General features: G+C 36.6%; 1 protein-coding gene across 3 annotated transcripts in view; it reads right to left on the bottom strand.

The window, feature by feature from the left end:
• Positions 1-20820, bottom strand: part of ABCC9 (ATP binding cassette subfamily C member 9) — a 153073-nt gene that overhangs the window by 96451 nt on the left and 35802 nt on the right. For all 3 annotated transcript variants that reach the window (XM_063593166.1, XM_063593167.1, XM_008954322.5), the window contains exons 7-13: positions 20485-20727; positions 17732-17926; positions 15673-15825; positions 15008-15163; positions 12929-13063; positions 10978-11140; positions 282-322 (exon numbers count right to left, since the gene is read on the bottom strand). In XM_063593166.1, the coding sequence (XP_063449236.1) occupies positions 282-322; positions 10978-11140; positions 12929-13063; positions 15008-15163; positions 15673-15825; positions 17732-17926; positions 20485-20727 (1086 nt within the window). The remainder of the gene's footprint in view (positions 1-281; positions 323-10977; positions 11141-12928; positions 13064-15007; positions 15164-15672; positions 15826-17731; positions 17927-20484; positions 20728-20820) is intronic.

Below are 20820 nucleotides of genomic sequence, written 5' to 3'. Positions count from 1 at the left end.
TCGTAACTGAGGTTGCTACTGGCACCTGGTAGCTAGAAGCCAGGGATGCTGCTAAACCTCCTAACACAGAGGGCAGCCCCTAGAACAAAATTTATTTGGATTAAAATGTCCATAGTGTCTTTATTGAGAAACCCTGGATTAGAACTCTTGCAATGGAGACTGCAACAGAGAGAAGTCACAGAGGTGAGGTAATATATATTACTACCCACACATTCTTGCTCATAAATCATTTATAAACACTGACTTGGTTTCATTTCTAAAAGCGAGAAAAAGTGTCTTACAGCAAGAACAGCTGCTATGGGAATTGCTGCATTCATGAAGACTGTGGAAAGAAATAAAATGCATTAGTTTCATTGAACTGTGAAAACATTTTCAGTAACTTTAATCATCTATTATTGCTTTAACTTTCTTTGAAGACAGGACGGACAAAGAGTATTAAATGTCATTTTGTCTGGAGTCCACAAACATTTCCCAGTTAATATCTACTTGTGTGCAGTTTTATGAGCTCCCATACATTAGTCTTAACTAGTATCTGTTTTTCTTTATTGAATTTTTTTCTTATGAAATGTTACAAACAAAAGAATTCATATAAAATCATCCTTTAATGATAAAAATTATTAGAAATTAACAAATGTATATTCTACAGAGGGGTTACAGTCTATCTTTTGTTTAGTCCACTAATTTAAATATGTGAAATCAGGTTATTACACAGATTAAAAACAAGAATTTGACATCACTTCGAGTTCTCTTTCCAGCAGTGATATTAATATTCATTTATGGCCCTTTCAGTTAATAAAACAACTCCATATCCTGGACTCTCTGCGTGTCTAAATATCTCTCCTGGAATATATTTAACTGTCATTGGATCAGCATGATATGCCTAGTTGAAATAAGAAAAACTCACATTTTAGCCTGAAATACTAGTGTTTGGAAGTAACAGTAAAAATAAAAAGCCAAGTTGATGATTTATAGTCATACAGTCATAAACTATAGAATTTTAGGAACCAAGAAACCAAAGATAAAGTGAATTGTTGGTAACAGAGCCAGGCAACAGCAGAGTGAGAAGCTAGAATCTAATTTTCTTAACAGTAGAGGACTCAAGTTTTAAAAATCATCCGCTCTCAGGGATTATCCTTACCACCGTACATAGAACAGAATCAGACTGTGCTTTTGCAAGTCCAGATATGACTTAGTTGTCAAACATAGACTCTTGTACAGTACCGTGAATCCAAACACTGATCTGAGTTTTGTAATAACACAGATGAGAAGCCACATTTCTGCCTCAACCTTCTTTCTCTGACCATTGTCACCCTATTATATTTTATTTTAAGTTCCGGGATACATGTGCAGGATATGCAGGCTTGTTACATAGATAAACATGTGCCATGGTGGTTTGCTACACCTATTAAGCCCAGATGCATTAGCTACTTTCCTTCCCACTGCCCTCCTCATAGGCCCCAGTGTGTGTTGTTCTCCCTGTGTCCGTGTGTTCTCATTATTCAACTCCCACTTATAGGTGAGAGCATGTGGTGTTTGGTTTTCTGTTCCTGGGTTAGTTTCTGTTCCTTGGTTAGGATAATGCTTCCAGCTCCATTCATGTCCCTGAAAAGGACATCATCCTATTCCTTTTTATGGCTGCATAGTATTCCATGGTGTATATACCACATTTTCTTTATCCAGTCTATCACTGATGGACATTTGGATTGATTCCATGTCTTTGCTATTGTGAATAGTGCTGCAATAAACATACACATGCATGTATCTTTAAAATAGTATGATTTACATTCCTTTGGGTATATACCCAGTAATGAGATTGCTGGGTCAAATGGTATTTCTGGTTCTAGGTTTTTGAGAAATCATCACACTGGTCTTCCACAATGGTTGAACTAATTTACATTCCCATCAACAGTGTAAAAGCATTCCTGTTTCTCCACAGCCTCACCAGCATCTGTTGTTTCTTGACTTTTTAATAATTGCTATTCTGACTGGCGTGAGATGGTGTCTCATTGTGGTTTTGATTTGCATTTCTCTAATGATGAGTGATGTTGAGCTTTATTTCATGTTTGTTGGCCACATAAATGTCTTCCTTTGAGAAGTGTCTGTTCATGTCCTTTGCCCACTTTTTAAGAGGGTTTTTTTTCCTCATAAATTTGTTTAAGTTCCTTGTAGATTCTGGATATTAGACATTTTTTAGATGGATAGATCGCAAACATTTCCTCCCATTGTGTAGTTTGTTCACTCTGATGATAGTTTCTTTTGCTGTATTTTCACCCTATATTCTAAGTGTATTCTTTTCGTTTAACCTGCTTGGTAGCAGATGAGTATGAAGCACTTGACATAGTGCCAGAGATGGAGTGTGCACTCAATAAATGTTTGTATTATCCATTATCTTCTTTAATCTTTACAATCCTACATGGTAGATATTATTAATAGCTCATGTTACAGTTGAAGAAACTGAGGCTAGGAGGATATAAGTAATTTTCTCAAGGCCATTCTACTACACAGTGTCAGAGCTAGGATTTATAGCCAGCTCTGTTCAACTCACCACCAACAAGATTGTACTGAACAAAATAATAAAACTTGAAGTGGTCAAACTGGAATTTTGCTCCATTGATTCAAGAATCCCAGCTGCCTATCAAGAACACAGGATAATGTATTTTCCCCCTCATGACTTCTTACTGCTCTCCCCTAGGATGACCTCCTCTACCCTCTCTCTTCTTGTATTTGACTCAAATACCAACACAACTCTCATCTCTAGAGACACACAAGCTGAATTCACATCTCACCTCAGCCCTTTAGTAGCTGGATGATTTGAAAGAAGTTCAGGTTACCTAAGTTCTTTATATGTCAATCTTTTAATTCTAAAGTGGAGTTAATAATAAAATCTAGGCCAGGCATTGTGGCTCATGCCTGTAATCCCACCACTTTGTGAGGCGGAAGCACTTGAGCCCAGCAATTAAAGGCTGCAGTGAGCTATGCTTGCACTGCTGCACTCTGGCCTGGGTGATAGAGTGAGACCTTGTCTCAAACAATATATAAAAATAAATAATAGATTCAAAACCACTGGGCTGTTGTAATAATTAAATGAGATGGTATATGAAAAACCACTTATGGCAATAATTGGCTAAGTATACTCTCAATATATCTTTGTTGTTGTTGTTGTTATTGTTATTATTCTTGGCTGCATCCATCCTTCTTATGAGAATTTCAGTCCCCTGAAGAGAAGGATGTATTGAAGGGGTCACCAACTTAGAGTAGTACAATATAAGCAAGTGAATCTTGATCATCCTGTCTTCTAGCATTTTGACACTATGTTAGTGGTGCATTGCTGGAAGATAAAACTCCTTCCAACTTTATGTCTAATGTATCAAGCATTAGGGCTAGAATAAAGGGGCTATATAAGCCAAATATTTTCTCTAAATCTATTTCAAAAAAGAAATGTTTATAATCTTTAAACTCTAAAGGAGTTTATAATTCAAGAGGAAACAATATATAAACTTCCAAAATTTTAATTTGTTAAAGGTCTTGGGAGCAACAAAGATGAGCAAAACTGACACATAAATCAAATCAAATATTAGTGGGAGTAGTTTTGCTAAGTTTGTGTAAAGTATACTAACATAAACCCTGTTATTCATGAGAATACTCAGTCATACTTTGAGGGAAAAAACAATATTTTTGTAACAGTTGCTTTTAAAGTTAGAGTTGAGGATGAAAGAAGTCTCTATTTTGAAATTTTTGAAAATATATTGGAAAAAAGGGTTTTATGTGAACGAAGTTTGGCTTCTTTTACCTGAAAATGGTATTTTTTTCTCCTCAGTTTTCAAAAATGGCTAAGTTTTCTTGACAGTCTTCAAGAAAATATCACATCATAAGCTCCCAAGGAGACAAGTTAAAAAACTGCAAATATTTTTAACCCTTTTCCCGTTTAGAAAAAACAAAGTGTATCTCACTGCCAGTACTCATTTAGTTTTACATAAACACACTCTTTGAGGCTGAAGCAAATCTGATTGATTTTTAATGTGAAAATAAAATGTAAAAACTGTTCTTGGAGTTATTTCTAAACAGAACTAACAAGAGAATCGTTGCAATCATCTGAATCATCTATTTAGGAAAAAACCGAATTCATCAAATGAATCTTCGGCCAATGCTGTTTGAGAAAGATGTTAACATCACACATAAGAATGCAATGATTTCGAGGGGGTTCCAAGATGGCCAAATAGGAACAGCTCCAGTCTGCAGCTACCAGTGTGAACGACGCAGAAGACGGGTGATTTCTGCATTTCCAACTGAGGTACCAGGTTCATGTCACTGGGGCTTGTTGGACAGTGGGTGCAGGACAGTGGGTGCAGCCCACCGAGCATGAGCCAAAGCAGGGCGAGGCATCGCCTCACCCAGGAAGCACAAGGGGTCAGGGAATTCCCTTTCCTAGCCAAGGGAGGCTGTGACAGACGGCACCTGGAAAATCGGGTCACTCCCACTCTAATACTGTGCTTTTCCAACGGTCTTAGCAAACAGCACACCAGGAGATCATATCCCGCGCCTGGCTCGGAGGGTCCCACACCCATGGAGCCTCACTTATTGCTAGCACAGCAGTCTGAGATCGAACTGCAAGGTGGCAGCGAGGCTGGGGGAGGGGCACCCGCCATTGCTGAGGCTTGAGTAGGTAAACAGAGCAGCCGGGAAGCTCAAACTGGGTGGAACCCACCGCAGCTCAAGGAGGCCTCTGTAGACTCCACCTCTGGGGGCAGGGCATAGCCAAACAGAAGGCAGAAAAAACCTCTGCAGACTTAAATGTCCCTGTCTGACAGCTTTGAAGAGAGTAGTGGTTCTCCTAGCATGGAGTTTGGGATCTGAGAATGGAGAGACTGCCTCCTCAAGTGGGTCCCTGACCCCCAAGTAGCCTAACTGGGAGGCACCCCCAGTAGGGGCAGACTGACACCTCACACGGCCGAGTACCCCTCTGAGACGAAGCTTCCAGAGGAACGATCAGGCAGCAACATTTGCTGTTCAGCAATATTCTCTGTTCTGCAGCCTCCGCTGCTGATACCCAGGCAAACAGGGTCTGGAGTGGACCTCCATCAAACTCCAGCAGACCTGCAGCTGAGGGTCCTGATTATTAGAAGGAAAAGTAACAAACAGAAAAGACATCCACACCAAAACCCCATCTTTACATCACCATCATCAAAGACCAAAGGTAGATAAAACCACAAAGATGGGGAAAAAAACAGAGCAGAAAAACTGAAAATTCTAAAAATCAGAGCGCCTCTCCCCCTCCAAAAGAATGCAGCTCCTCGCCAGCAACGGAACAAAGCAGGACGGAGAATGACTTTGACGAGTTGATAGAAGAAGGCTTCAGACGATCAAACTTCTCTGAGCTAAAGGAGGAAGTTCAAACCCATCACAAACAAGCTAAAAACCTTGAAAAAAGATTAGACAAATGAGTAACTAGAATAACCAGTGTAGAGAAGTCCTTAAATGACCTGATGGATCTGAAAACCATGGCACCAGAACTACATGACACATGCACAAGCGTCAGTAGCTGATTTGATCAACTGGAGGAAAGGATATCAGTGACGGAAGATCAAATGAATGAAATGAAGTGAGAACTTTAGAGAAAAAAGAATAAAAAGAAAAGAACAAGCCTCCAAGAAATATGGGACTATATGAAAAGACCAAATCTATGTCTGATTGGGGTACCTGAAAGTGACAGGGAGAATGGAACCAAGCTGGAAAACACTCTGCAGGATATTATCCAGGAGGACTTCCCCAACCTAGCAAGGCAGGCCAACATTCAAATGCAGGAAATACAGAGAACGCCACAAAGATAATCCTCGAGAAGAGCAACTCCAAGACACGTAATTGTCAGATTCACCAAAGTTGAAATGAAGGAAAAAATGTTAAGGGCAGCCAGAGAGAAAGGTCGGGTTACCCACAAAGAGAAGCCCATCAGACTAACAGGGGATCTCTTGACAGAAACTCTACAAGCCAGAAGAGAGTGGGGACCAATATTTGACATTCTTAAAGTAAAGAATTTTCAACCCAGAATTTCATATCCAGCCAAACTAAGCTTCATAAGTGAAGGAGAAATAAAATACTTTACAGATAAGCAAATGCTGAGAGATTTTGTCACCACCAGACCTGCCCTACAAGAGCTCCTGAAGGAAGCAATAAACATGGAAGGGAACAACTGGTACCAGCCACTGCAAAAACATGCCAAATTTTAAAGCCCATCGATGCTAGGAAGAAACTGCATCAACTAACGAGCAAAATAACCAGCTAACATCATAATGACAGGATCAAATTTACACATAACAATATTAACCTTAAAAGTAAATGGGCTAAATGCTCCAATTAGAAGACACACACTGGCAAATTGGATAAAGAGTCATGACCCATCAGTGTGCTGTATTCAGGAAAACCATCTCACGTGTAGAGACGCACATAGGCTCAAAATAAAGGGATGGAGGAAGATCTACCAAGCAAATGGAAAACAAAAAAAGGCAGAGGTTGCAATCCTAGTCTCAGATAAAACAGACTTTAAACCAACAAGATCAAAAGAGACAAAGAAGGCCATTATACAATGGTAAAGGGATCAACTCAACAAGAAGAGCTAACTATCCTAAATATATATGCACCCAATACAGGAGCCCCCAGATTCATAAAGCAAGTCCTTAGAGACCTACAAAGAGACTTAGAGTTCCACACAATAATAATGGGAGACTTTAACACCCCACTGTCAACATTAGACAGATCAACGAGACAGAAAGTTAACAAGGATATCCAGGAATTGAACTCAGCTCTGCACCAAGCAGAACAAATAGACATCTACAGAACTCTCCACCCCAAATCAACAGAATATACATCCTTCTGAGTCACACCTATTCCAAAATTGACCACATAGTTGGAAGTAAAGCACTCCTCAGCAAATGTAAAAGAACAGAAATTATAACAAACTGTCTCTCAGACCACAGTGCAATCAAACTAGAAATCAGGATTAAGAAACTCACTCAAAACCGCTCAACTACATGGAAACTGAACAACCTGCTCCTGAATGACTACTGGGTACATAACAAAATGAAGGCAGAAATAAAGATGTTCTTTGAAACCAACGAGAACAAAGACACAACATACCAGAATCTCTGGGACACATTTAAAGCAGTGTGTAGAGGGAAATTTATAGCACTAAATGCCCACAAGAGAAAGCAGGAAAGATCTAAAACGGACACCCTAACATCACAATTAAAAGAACTAGAGAAGCAAGAGCAAACAAATTCAAAAGCTAGCAGAAGGCCAGAAATAACTTAGATCAGAGCAGAACTGAAGGAAATAGAGACACAAAAAACCCTTCAAAAAATAAATGAATCCAGGAACTGGTTTTTTGAAAAGATCAACAAAATAGATAGACCACTAGCAAGACTAATGAGAAAAGAGAGAAGAATCAAATAGACGCAAAAATAATGATAAAGGGGATATCACCACTGATCCCACAGAAATACAAACTACCATCAGAGAATACTATAAACACCTCTATGCAAATAAACTAGAAAATCTAGAAGAAATGGATACATTCCTGGACACATACACCCTCCCAAGACTAAACCAGGAAGAAGTTGAATCCCTGAATAGACCAATAACAGGCTCTGAAATGAAGCAATAATTAATAGCCTACCAACCAAAAACAGTCCAGGAACAGATGGATTCACAGCTGAATTCTACGAGAGGTACAAGGAGGAGCTGGTACCATCCTTCTGAAACTATTCCAATCAACAGAAAAAGAGGGAATCCTTGCTAATTCATTTTATGAGGCCAGCATCATCCTGATACCAAAGCCTGGCAGAGACACAACAAAAAAAAGAGAATTTTAGACCAATATCCCTGATGAACATAGATGCAAAAATCCTCAATAAAATACTGGTAAACTGAATCCAGCAGCACATCAAAAATCTTATCCACCATGATCAAGTGGGCTTCATCCCTGGGATGCAAAGCCTCATTCAACATACGCAAATACAGCATATAAACAGAACCAAAGACAAAAACCACATGATTATCTCAGTAGATGCAGAAAAGGCCTTTGACAAAATTCAACAGCCCTTCATGCTAAAAACTCTCAATAAATTGGTTTTGATGGGACGTATCTCAAAATAATAAGAGCTATTTATAACAAACCCACAGCCAGTATCATACCGAATAGGCAAAAACTGGAAGCATTCCCTTTGAAAACTGGCACAAGACAGGGATGCCCTCTCTCACCACTCCTATTCAGCATAGTGTTGGAAGTACTGGCCAGGACAATCAGGCAGGAGAAAGAAATAAAGGGTATTCAACTAGGAAAAGAGGAAGTCAAATTATCCCTGTTTGCAGATGACATGATTGTATATCTAGAAAACCCCAATGTCTCAGCCCCAAATCTCCTTCAGCTGATAAGCAACTTCAGCAAAGTCTCAGGATACAAAATCAATGTGCAAAAATCACAAACATTCCTATACACCAATAGTAGACAAACAGAGAGCCAAATCATGAGTGAACTCCCATTCACAATTGCTACAAAGAGAATAAAATACCTAGAAATACAACCTACAAGGGATATGAAGGACCTCTTCAAGGAGAACTACAAACCACTGCTCAATGAAATAAAAGAGGACACAAACAAATGGAAGAACATTCCATGCTCATCGATAGGAAGAATCAATATCATGAAAATGGGCATACTGCCCAAGGTAATTTATAGATTCAATGCTATCCCCATCAAGCTACCAATGACTTTCTTCACAGAATTGAAAAAAACTACTTTAAAGTTCATATGGAACCAAAAAAGAGCCCACATTGCCAAGACAATCCTAAGCCAAAAGAACACCTGGAGGCATCATGCTACCTGACTTCAAACCATACTACAAGGCTACAGTAACCAAAACAGCATGGTACTGGTACCAAAACAGAGATATAGACCAATGGAACAGAACAGAGCCCTCAGAAATAATACCACACATCTACAACCATCTGATCTTTGACAAACCTGACAAAAACAAGAAATGGTGAAATGATTCTCTATTTAATAAATGGTGCTGGGAAAACTGGCTAGCCATATGTAGAAAGCTGAAAGTGGATCCCTTCTTTACACCTTATACAAAAAATAATTCAAAATGGATTAAAGACTTAAATGTTAGACCTAAAACCATAAAAACCCTAGAAGAAAACCTAGGCAATACCATTCAGGACATTGGCATGGGCAAGGACTTCATGACTAAAACACCAAAAGCAATGGCAACAAAAGCCAAAATTGACAAATGGGATCTAACTAAACTAAACAGCTTCTGCACAGCAAAAGAAACTACCATCAAAGCAAACAGGCAACCCACAGAATGGGAGAAAATGTTTGCAATCTACTCATCTGACAAAGGGCTAATATCCAGAATCTACAAAGAACTCAAATTTACAAGAAAAAAACAAATAACCCCATCAAAAAGTGGGCAAAGGGTCTGAACAGACACTTCTCAAAAGAAGACATTTATGCAGCCAACAGACACATGAAAAAATGCTCATCAGCACTGGCCATCAGAGAAATGCAAATTAAAACCACAATGAGATACCATCTCATACCAGAATGGCGATCATTAAAAAGTCAGGAAACAACAGGTGCTGGAGAGGATGTGGAGAAATAGGAACACTTTTACACTGTTCGTGGGACTATAAACTGGTTCAACCGTTGTGGAAGACAGTGTGGTGATTCCTCAAGGATCTAGAACTAGAAATACCATTTGGCCCAGCAATCCCATTACTGGGTATATACCCAAAGGATTAAAAATCATGCTGCTATAAAGACACATTCACACGTGTGTTTATTGCAGCACTATTCACAATAGCAAAGACTTGGACCAACCCAAATGTCCAACAATGATAGACTGGATTAAGAAAATGTGGCACATATATACCATGGAATACTATGCAGCCATAAAAAAGGATGAGTTCATGTAGGGACATGGATGAAGCTGGAAACCATCATTCTCAGCAAACTATTGCAGGGACAAAAAACCAAACACCACATGTTCTCACTCATAGGTGGGAACTGAACAATGAAAACACTTGGACCCCTCACATCACACACCGGGGCCTGTCATGGGGTGTGGGGAGAGGGGAGGGATAGCATTAGGAGATATACCTAATGTAAATGACAAGTTAATGGGTGCAGGACACCAACATGACACATGTATATATATGTAACAAACCTGCACATTGTGCACATGTACCCTAGAACTTAAAGTATAATTAAAAAAAAGAATGCTATGATTTCTAGGATTTGACATTTTTAGCGATTGAGAGTTACTATATTTTGTAAATGGAAACACCACTACTAAAAACAGAATGCTACAAATAGAACGATGTCTTTTGTTTCCAAAGTCGATATCCTAGAGTGATACAAAATAATAATAAAAGCAAGATATTTTGTGGCAAAGTTTTCTCGGAGTAAAAGCTGCAGCCACAAGTGCTACCCATGAGTATTCTGAGACAAATGGAAAAATAGTTAAAGGATCTTTGGGGATAAGAAAATCAATCGTAATGTAGTCAAATCAATTTCAGTAAACAAAGTTTTACTTTTTTACTAAAAACCAACTATTTATCCTAACTGAACTGATAACGAGGGTTTTAATTACAGTTACTATTATCACCATCTTCATTTTACTGATGAAGAAAACCAACGATTTCAGTTTGTAGAGTAACATGGCCAAGGGCACACTAGTTGTGAGGAATCAAATTCAGGTCTACTTGACTCTAAACCTGTGCTTACTTTGGTCTTTAATTTAAATGTAAATAGATAGCCTCGTGTGGCTGGTGGCTATTGGACAGCACGTGTTTAGAAAATAAATAGGTGTTCTTGAAGAACTAGAATGTTTCATTGATCACAATCTAAACTGAATAGACTATTGGTTATTCTGGTTGCCCTTAAAGTCGCCTGTTCTTAGAGCAACAGCAACTTACTGGAGAGTGATGTATATAGTGCAAAGGTTTTGAGACTAGATAGTTCTTTCATTCTTGTTTCCTCCACACTTTTGCAGAAAATGTGTTCCCAGGCATACAATTTTAGAAGTTTGATGCCTTTCAATATTTCATTTGTTTTCTTGAGTCTCTCAGTGGAATAATCCTATAAAACAAAGGAAGAAAAATAATACCAGCTGCATCCAAGTGAATCAGAAAGGCAGAACCATGTAATGGACAGGGATTGAGGAGACCTTGATTTCAGACTGGCCCTGCCACTCACTAATTAGGTTGTGAAGTTCCCAGGAGAAGCAGTTAAACCCTTTGTGCTTCATGAAATAAAGAGTTTAATGAGATGGCCTCAACATTTCTTCCCACCTAAAAACATGTATGTCTCTGTTGCTTTGGTTTACATCAAAGCTAAAAACAATTTTCTAAAGTTTCACATGATTTCCTTGAATCATGTCTGCAGATAATATAGACATAAATTTAAATAATAAGGAGACTTATAATGACTCCTAACATCTAACTTAATTTCTTCTGCAGTCAACTCTATCACTCATACTTACAAGAAGAAAAATAATAAATTTAAGAAAAGTTAGTGGGCTTCTTATTTGAAAATATGAGGGTACAGTGTTCTGTGCATTCATATTGCATCTTCATAATACAGTTATTGAAACTAAGCCTATTATCTTAGCTATCAAGAGATTTCCACATACTTCTTTGTAAGTTCTTGGGTAAGGCCTAAGTTAGATTTACTAACAACTTGGAATAATCATAGAGAGATTTGTAGCAGATATGAAAGCTTCATTTTAGCCAGCTGTTTCAGCTTCCTTCATCACCACATGTCATACTAGAATTACTAACAAGGTAATATATGACTAATTAACTATCAAAAGGGGCAGTAGAGTGGTCAAAAGACAGATAGGAGAAAGCAAAAGTAGCAAACAGCCTGGTTTTTGTTCAACGTTTTGTCTTTACAGGGTGTTTAAATGCCTATCAAATGATTGTTCAATGAGTGAATGAATATGGTATGAATAGCTAAATGAAAGACAGATGTTTGGGAATCATCATATCTCTCCTAAGCTCCCCTTCCACACCTTTCTGTATTTGTGTGCTGGAGTAAAAAGGATAGCTGGCTCAGACAGAAATAATGAGTAACCTACCTAAAGGAGCAGAAAAACAAGTGATAAACACCGCTTGCGTGACATGCAACTCGCTTGTCATAGTAGAAACACGAACTTGAGAAACAATCCTGTCAGTGGCAGCATCTTCACATTTTATGCCTGATTTACAGACAGCCTTGCTCATATTTAATCAAACTTTATTTGTAAACATGCTGTCAACAATTTTATTATTTGCAAAGATTTCTCTAAAAGCAGCAAATTCGTGCTCAAATGAAATGATTTCATGGCAAATTGAAGCCAGAAAAGGTCAATAATTGGGCTTTTTCTTGCTTGCCAAATTGACCAGAAATATATTCAGCAAGAGCAGCTGCCACTGAAACATGTCAATGTGACTCCATAGATCCTCACATGCTTTGAGTCTACCCTAGGGAAATATAATTTCAGAAGCAGCAAACTTGACCCTTCACTTGCACCTTGATCCATTTCTTGCGTGTCAATAACTGACATTCACTAGCCTCAACGTACGCTTAAGATTCTTCAGACAAGTGATCTAAGAAGACTGAAAGCCTTATCACCTCATGGTACTTTAAAACATGGGGAACGGTGATTCTAGTATTTTGAGTCTAAGATCATCAAGTTTTAAATTTCCAATCCACTTTTAAAAATTGTTTTTGCAACATGGAAAATACACATTTGCTGCTGAAGAACTGAAGTGAAATAGAATTGTTTCCAAATTATCTTTAGTGGTATGTATTAATTTCCTATATTATAAAATTAAAACAGCATTGCTCATTTTTGTAATTAAGTTTCCAAAAGATGTTACTTACAAGTGTACTTTTCTGAGCCTCTGCCAACTTTGTAGCAATAAAGTACTGAATTGGCGCAAGGAGCACAATGACAGCTGCACCGACCAATGCACTTGATCCAAGTAAATTATAGAGCAGAATCACGCCCATTATGATCTAGAGAGAAAAACACATGGAAAAGAGAAAATGAATGGGATGTGGAAGCCATTGCATGAAAGGACATAATTTTTAGTGCAAACGTAGTATTTCTTAATTATTATATTGTTTATTTGGAAGTCAACGGTATTAGGGTTCTCTAGAGGGACAGAATTAACCATCAAGTCAACCCAGCTGTGACAGTTGGGTTTTACTCTGATTTATTTGGGGAAGGCTAAGTGCTAGGAATGTATTTTTAGTATGATAATCTGTACAACTGATGTCAAGCCAATTTATTGCATGAATTCGCAAAGTGGTCCCATGACGCTTCCAACCTTTTAAGTAGTCTTCAGATTTTTAAAAGGGCATAAATTTTTTCTTGAAAACGCTGTCACCCACCATAAATTTGACATTCTATATTCTTTTGGAATTGTACTAGCTTTTCAAGGCTGAGAGGATGAAAAGTAGGGGCAGCATCATGTGAGTAGAGGATGGTTGTCTGTGGACTAAAGGAATGAGCTGAGCTCCTCACCTTCTTATGACTTCAGAAATCACTTACTGACAAGAAGGCAGACGGTAATTAAAACTGTTAAAAAGCTAAAGCTGGTGTCCTATCTTAATATACTTCTCTTTCCCCAAACCAAAGGCAAAACCATTCAGACCTGTCCTCTCTGGTTTGCTACTGTCTTCTTTTTCCTTTAAAACTCAGAATTTACCCCTGCTATCCTATTCTCTCTCTCTCTGATTTATCAAGGCTCAAAACATCAATTAATGAACTGTATCCATGCAGTTCAAGTATATAATTTATGCCTATATGCCAATGATAATAGCTTAATAGCAGCTGCCTGGGGCCAATGACACGTTTACTGCCTAACTAATTAGGTAGTTTGAGATATCCAATAAAAACAAAAAATTCCTTAAGGTCACCCATGATGCAGTCATTCAGAGACTTTTGGTGCACTTGAAATTACACCACCTAGGCAGCTACCTAATTCACCTTTATATAAGTATATTTTGATAAAATGAGACAAAGTACATCTCAAATCCTACTTTGTGCCAAGCACTGTGCATAATATACACTTTTATTTGCCTTGGTTTTCTATTAAAAAATGAAAAGGCAAACAGTAAGTTAAAAACTAGCATCTTCTTTATTACTTTATGCACTTGAATAAATGTGGGACACAGGGACTTAGATGATAGATTTTTTCAAATAAGATCTAGCACTTAAGCTTCATCTACAGAATGCAAAACTTGAGATAATTAAAAATGTCCAGTTTATACAGAGGAAAAAACTGAGTATATTTCTTTTGCCATTTTTACCCAGCTAGGGGAAGAAGAAAATGTGTCTTTACTAAAATGTTATTTTACATAGGAAATAGCTAAATAGCACTCCAGTTTGTCACTGTTCCTACCATTTTATGCAGTTTGACATTTTGCAATATACTAACTATTGAAACTATGGGATTGATTAAAGCAATTGCTCTCATTTAGAAATGCTATAAGAGAGCTTGCCAAAATAAAAGGGGTCAAACCATGGCTCTGTGACTTACATGAATCGAGGCAATAATATTAACAACTAACAGTTACTGGATGCCCAGGAAATGCTGGGCACTACGCTAGATGTTATAGACATATTAATCTATTTAACCTTGACAATTCCCACAACTTTATGAGAAGTACTATTATTATTCTCATTTACAGTTAAGAAAACTAGGACTTTGAGGAGTTAAGCACTTGTGTAAATGAGGGGGTAGGGCAGATATTTGAACCCGAGCAGTATAATTTCAAACTTCTCTTGCTTAACCTATGCTATAACATTTCTGAGTCTCAGCTTCCTTTTCTATGAAAGAGTGTAATATTTGCACATTCAAAAACTATACACCTTTTACAGAGCTAAATACATTACTGCTTTTTTTGTTTTATTTCCTCTGCAGACAAAAATCTTACTTATATTTATCTACCTACCTGAACAGGCATAGCCCATAGATTGGGACACAGGAACAAAAACCACATGAGTTGATTAGTTTCAATGGCGACTAAGTTGTTGATCTGCCCCAGAGTCATCTCCCCCATGGATAAGTTAGACGTAGAGAGCCTAAGGATTTTATTATAAATCATGGCCTACCAAAAAAAAAAAAAAAAAAGAGTACATAAAGCTCTAAACTTAAAATTTACACTATGATTATTTTCACTGAAAATAAATAACAAGCATTTAATTTTTTTGAGAAAAAAGAAAAATTCTATAGGATCATCTTCTTAAATCAACCACTACAGTTATTTCTACTTCAGTATAGTTATTTTCAGTCCTTAACCAAATACAGACTTCCTTTTTTCTAGTGATATAATAAAAACATGCATTAAACTTAAAGCATAAGCTCTAGAACAAACAGAAAGAGATAAATAAATGTAAGATTTCAAAATATTTTTCTTAACATTATTTGAAAGTTATTTTTAATTCAATAGGTTTATTAATTAGCTCTGTTTCTTTCATTAAGTAGATTATAGAAACGTTGTTGTAATACCAAAATGAAAAGGGAATGAAAAAACAAAACTGAAGCTACCGCTATTCTTTTCACTGAATGGTATATAGCATTCTTAGGAAACAAATAGTATTCACAGCCTTTACATACCAGCAGAGCTCCACGGAGGTTAATGCCAGTCTCTATGGTTACATAGTAGGAAGCCTGCAAAAATGTCCTTTGCAGAATAAGAGCCAAGAAGAGAAGAACTGCTAGAACGTACGCGTTTTCAAGAAATTCCTTTGATGAGAGGGTTTCTGAAATCTGGTCCCCAAAGAAAAAAAGTGCCATATTAAAACTCGTCTTTTTATAGACCAGGTGTACAGTTTGCATTTATTAAAAGATACATAATATTTAAATACAAAAAATCAATGTATTTATTATACAGCAGTGAAATACAATGCAAACCAGGTAAATCCATAAAATCCCTAACTGATTAATGAGTCATGGAAATGCCTAATTGAAGAAAAAAAAAGGTAGAATTTATTTTAAAAAAATTAGAATGCATTTCCTGCAAAGGTATATCCAACCTTAGTAAAATGGTAAGCAGCAAATAAAAAGACAAGTTAGTTTACACTCTAATTTGGAAGTAGAAGCTATAAAATTGATAGTTGGCCAGCAAGACCAATGGAAGAAATATACAATTTTGGTAGCCTTATTAGTTTAAAATAATTCCACTCAGTTGCCTTTTTCTGATTCTCAGATATCTTAATTTATGCTAATAAGATAAATAATAAATTATAAAATAGGTAATTTGGCTATATCACCCATGCAACACTACCAGTAACAAAACATGACTTACAAAATTTTGTTTTAGTAGGAATACGACTGAATTCAGCATAAGGATATCCAAAATTGATTTTTGTTTGTAACAATAGCATATGGTAACTTGTTTGTTAGAAAAGAAGGAAAGATAACATTTGACTAAGTACATTACATCAGTTTGGACACTATTTTCTATGATTTAGACCTAGTAGAATTCTACTTGTGGTCCCTTCCTCCTTTTTTGTGGGAATATATACAAATGTGCAAGTCCTATTCTTTCTTAGCAAAACGTGGTTAATATATGCAAGGGAGAAGGATAATGGATAAACTCTGTGGAATTTAGATATCCGTATGTAATTAGGCTAGTAGGGACAAAACATCACCAAAGTGTATTCAGTGGTGAAAATATCTGGTTCATTTCCATTATAATTGAACACTAATGTATGCAAGGATCTGGGCTAAGCATTGTGAACACAAATATGAATGGCTCACCGTAATTGTTTCATAAGCTTACAACCTAGGAAGATAAACATATCTCTAAGTAACAGGCTTCAGTAAGTGCCAACATAAAGTAAAGAGTGTGTTAAGGGACTATCAAGGAGAGTCAGATTCCAACTAGGATGATCAGAAAAAGCTTCACCGAAGAGGCAACATTTAAGGTCAGTTCTCATATTGCATAACATTTTTATACGTGATGGAAAGAGGACAGGAAATCAGATTGAGAGAATAGAAAAGGAAAATGGATTCATCTGGCGATAGTTTCTATATGTGGAACTACAAAAATCAATACTTAGAAAGAAAGTAGGAAGTTCACAATGCAGTCTTTATTAAAAATAGAAAATAAAAATTATATATTTATGATCGTAAACACGCAGTATTTTAACTATATAGCTCCAATATAACAACATAATGTCTAATAAAATATCATAATGTGACTTGCCCTGAACGTTGTGAAACAGGGTGGTGGGTTTTTATTATATAAGAAAAGAGAAATGTACAATATTACAAATCACATTGCTAGTATTATTGGTCACAGACCTCTAAAGAAGTGACTCAGCCACCCGTCATGTATAAAAATTCTTTAAAGAATTCCTATAAAGATTAAAACAATCAATGCACAATTTCTACACAAAGTTTCTGGCATACCATAAATGCTTGTTAAATGTTTATAGGCTCTGAATCTGAGAAATAATTTTGGTGGCCAGATTCATTCAATGAATAAATACATAAACACGTGATTTTTTTCTAAAAGGAAAATTACTGTTTTCTTTCTTTTAGAAAGCATTCAATTCTCTGAAAAAAAAAAGCCTATTTGAACAACTCATAAAACTGCATTAATAAAAAGTGACAATTACAATGAAATCCATCAATAATATGTTTCCGTTGAAAATCACCAGGAACTTACTCCAGTTGTGTTATTTGTCCCATTCTGGGTTTCATTCACACGCTGAACTATTCCAGAAATACAAAGAGGTCCAGCAAAACCCAGTAAATCAGCCAGATAGCGGAATGTGCTACTAAGTAGAATTGGTCGCCCAAAAGCTCTGTACATTGCAAGCCATATAGATGGAGTCCGATTTGGATGATCTGCAACTTTTTTCTGAAGAAAAAAAAAGAAAAAAAAACCAGATGTAACAAAATAAAACTGCTTAGAGCAGTAACTAATCTCATGTATGGAAATTCCTTCTTATACTTCAAAAAATACTTTAAGGGTTTAAAAATTGATGTTAATGTGTGCCTTTCAGCATAGCATGCATAATTCTATATCCTTGCCTTCTATGAAAATAGTAGCTACTGAATGCATTTTAATAAAATAGAGAGAATGAGAAGTAAGCAAGACAGTTTTTCTAAGACTCTGTATTATTTTACTTATCAAAGGATGACACAGGATTCTTAAAGCCTAATTCATTTTCAGTTTTCTTTGATTGGGAAAATATATATTTATCATGAAAATTGCCAAATAGCATTGCATAGCAAGCAAAAGAGTAAAGCACAAAGATCAAGGTTATAGGCAGACTAGTCAAGACTTTTGGAGTTACTACATCACCACAGGTTTGCCTATCCAGTAATTACCAACTAAACAAAACAGATTATCCCAACTTCAAGTTGTTTCTCCTCCATCGTATTTCTTATCTCCCTGAATGGCAGTCAATACTTTAAAAAATTATGGTAGACTTGTGTTTCCTAGGTATTCCTCAAAGAAATGCAAAATGAAGACCAGCATTTATACTTAAGTCAACTCATGGCTTCACACAGCTATAGTTGTTTGTTGTAAATAAAATTTTAAGACCTGAGCAATCATCATAATTAAAATTTAGGGAGGAGGTAGATAAAGTTTTTTCATTGTGACAAGGAAGTCAACTCACTAGAATAGAGCTCAATTATGTTCCCTATACAACCCCCTGTTAAATAAATAATTTGTTTTCCAAAGTTTATGTAGACGTTAACACACCAAGTTCAAGCTAATCTCTGTTGTAAAGAGAACTCAGAAAAATTAAGCTATGCTTAGGCTAGACTGCAAACATCTTTACTTTAGCAGTTTTAAAATTTTTATGCAATACTTTTCCCAGAGGTGAAACCAGAGAAATGACTCAGATTCATTTGTTGTAACCTTTTCCTGCCATTTAATTTCATAACACATATTTCTGACACAAAACAGAGATTATTTTCATCATTTACCATAAATGCTTCATTGATCTTCATTTAGAACAGCCAAAAACTCATTAGCTGTTTTACCATACTCTATTTCCTTCCAGTGTTGTTGAGAATCCTAATATTTTAAATGGCAATGATATTTGTAGATGATGGCAATAGAAAACACATCTACCACTGTGGGTAGCATGCATGACTATTTAGAATGATAAAAGACAAAATGAAAATATCCAAAGACTCTCATCTTTAAATTTTTTAAAACAATAATGAATACTTAGGAAAAGTGCCAGAGGAAGCCAATTTTGACAGCCATATAGGATGATACATGGAAGAGGAAGACAATGCCCTTTTATTTAATTTAGTCTCTCATTTTGAACTATAGAAGCTAAATTTTAGTCACTAATTAATGTAAGGTTTTTGATTTCTCAAAAGTGATTATTAGTTGGTATCTATTTTACCTCTTTATATAACAAACGTATTATGCTTGTGAAAAGACAATAACAAAAATTTCATGAGTTATTAATATTACGTGGTAATGGATTAGTTATACATGATCATTGAACTTAATTCTTACTTTCCACTTGGTGACATGTCCCAGAGAAAAGACAGTACTCACTCTATCCTTCCTCATGTATTAATGGAGCAACTAATATAAGTATACTTCATTGGCTCTTCCAGTCTTCCAGGCCCAATTTACATGATTCAAAAGTACAGAGGAGGGCAGATGAAGGAAATCTGCTCTTCCTCAACCATAGATATGATTTAAGCTTTGTGTCTTTTTTTTTTTTTTTTTTTTTGAGACAGAGTTTCACTCTTGTTGCCCAGGCTGGAGTGCAATGGTGCAATCTCGGCTCACCACAACTTTCGCCTCCTGGGTTCAAGCAATTCTCCTGCCTCAGCCTCCCAAGTAGCTGGGATTACAGGCATGCGTCACCATGCCCGGCTAATTTTTGTATTTTTAGTAAAGATGGGGTTTCTCCATGTTGGTCAGGCTGGTCTCAAACTCCTGACCTCAGGTGATCCATCTGCCTCGGCCTCCCAAAGTGCTGGGATTATAGGCATGAGCCATCGTGCCTGGCCTAAGCTTTGTGTCTTTATATATATGTGTGTGTGTGTGTGTGTGTGTGTGTGTGTGTGTGTGTATAGAATGTGTATATATATGTGTGTATATATATACATGTGTGTATATATGTGTGTATATATATACATGTGTATGTATATATAATGTGTATATATGTGTGTGTATATATACATGTGTATATATGTATGTGTATATATACACGTGTATATATGTGTGTATATATATGTGTATATATGTATGTGTGTGTGTGTGTGTGTGTATATATATATATATTTTTTTTTTTTTTTTGAGACAGAGTCTCACTGTGTCACCCCGGCTGGAGTCCAGTGGCCCAATCCTGGCTCACTGCAAGCTCTGCCTCCCAGGTTCATGCCAACAGGACCATTCTCTGTAATTAAGCACATGGAAGACAGACACTAAATCACCTTTTGTTCTTCATATGCATCTTTCAGGCAAACATAATTTGTTACTGCTCTCATTGCTATTGGCAATTTTCCAATTGCCTTCAGATCAATAGGCTTTTTGTGAGCAGATATAATAAGTGTGTTCATCCACCAGTATGTTGCTTTTGACAGCAAATTCACAAATGGTTGAAGAAATCTCACTCCCAGATCCTGGAGGTCTTCAGGAGGCTTTACTTTCTGAGGATTCATGAAAAATACATATCTCTGTGGCAAGAAAAATTCCACAGTATAACAATTAGTCCAATTATTTTCCACATATTAAAAATAAAATTTCAACCTTTTCTACATTTTCATTTC

The sequence above is a fragment of the Pan paniscus genome, chromosome 10, assembly GCF_029289425.2.
Source record: "Pan paniscus chromosome 10, NHGRI_mPanPan1-v2.0_pri, whole genome shotgun sequence".
Taxonomy (NCBI): domain Eukaryota; kingdom Metazoa; phylum Chordata; class Mammalia; order Primates; family Hominidae; genus Pan; species Pan paniscus.
This window is presented reverse-complemented; position numbering and strand designations above follow the sequence as displayed.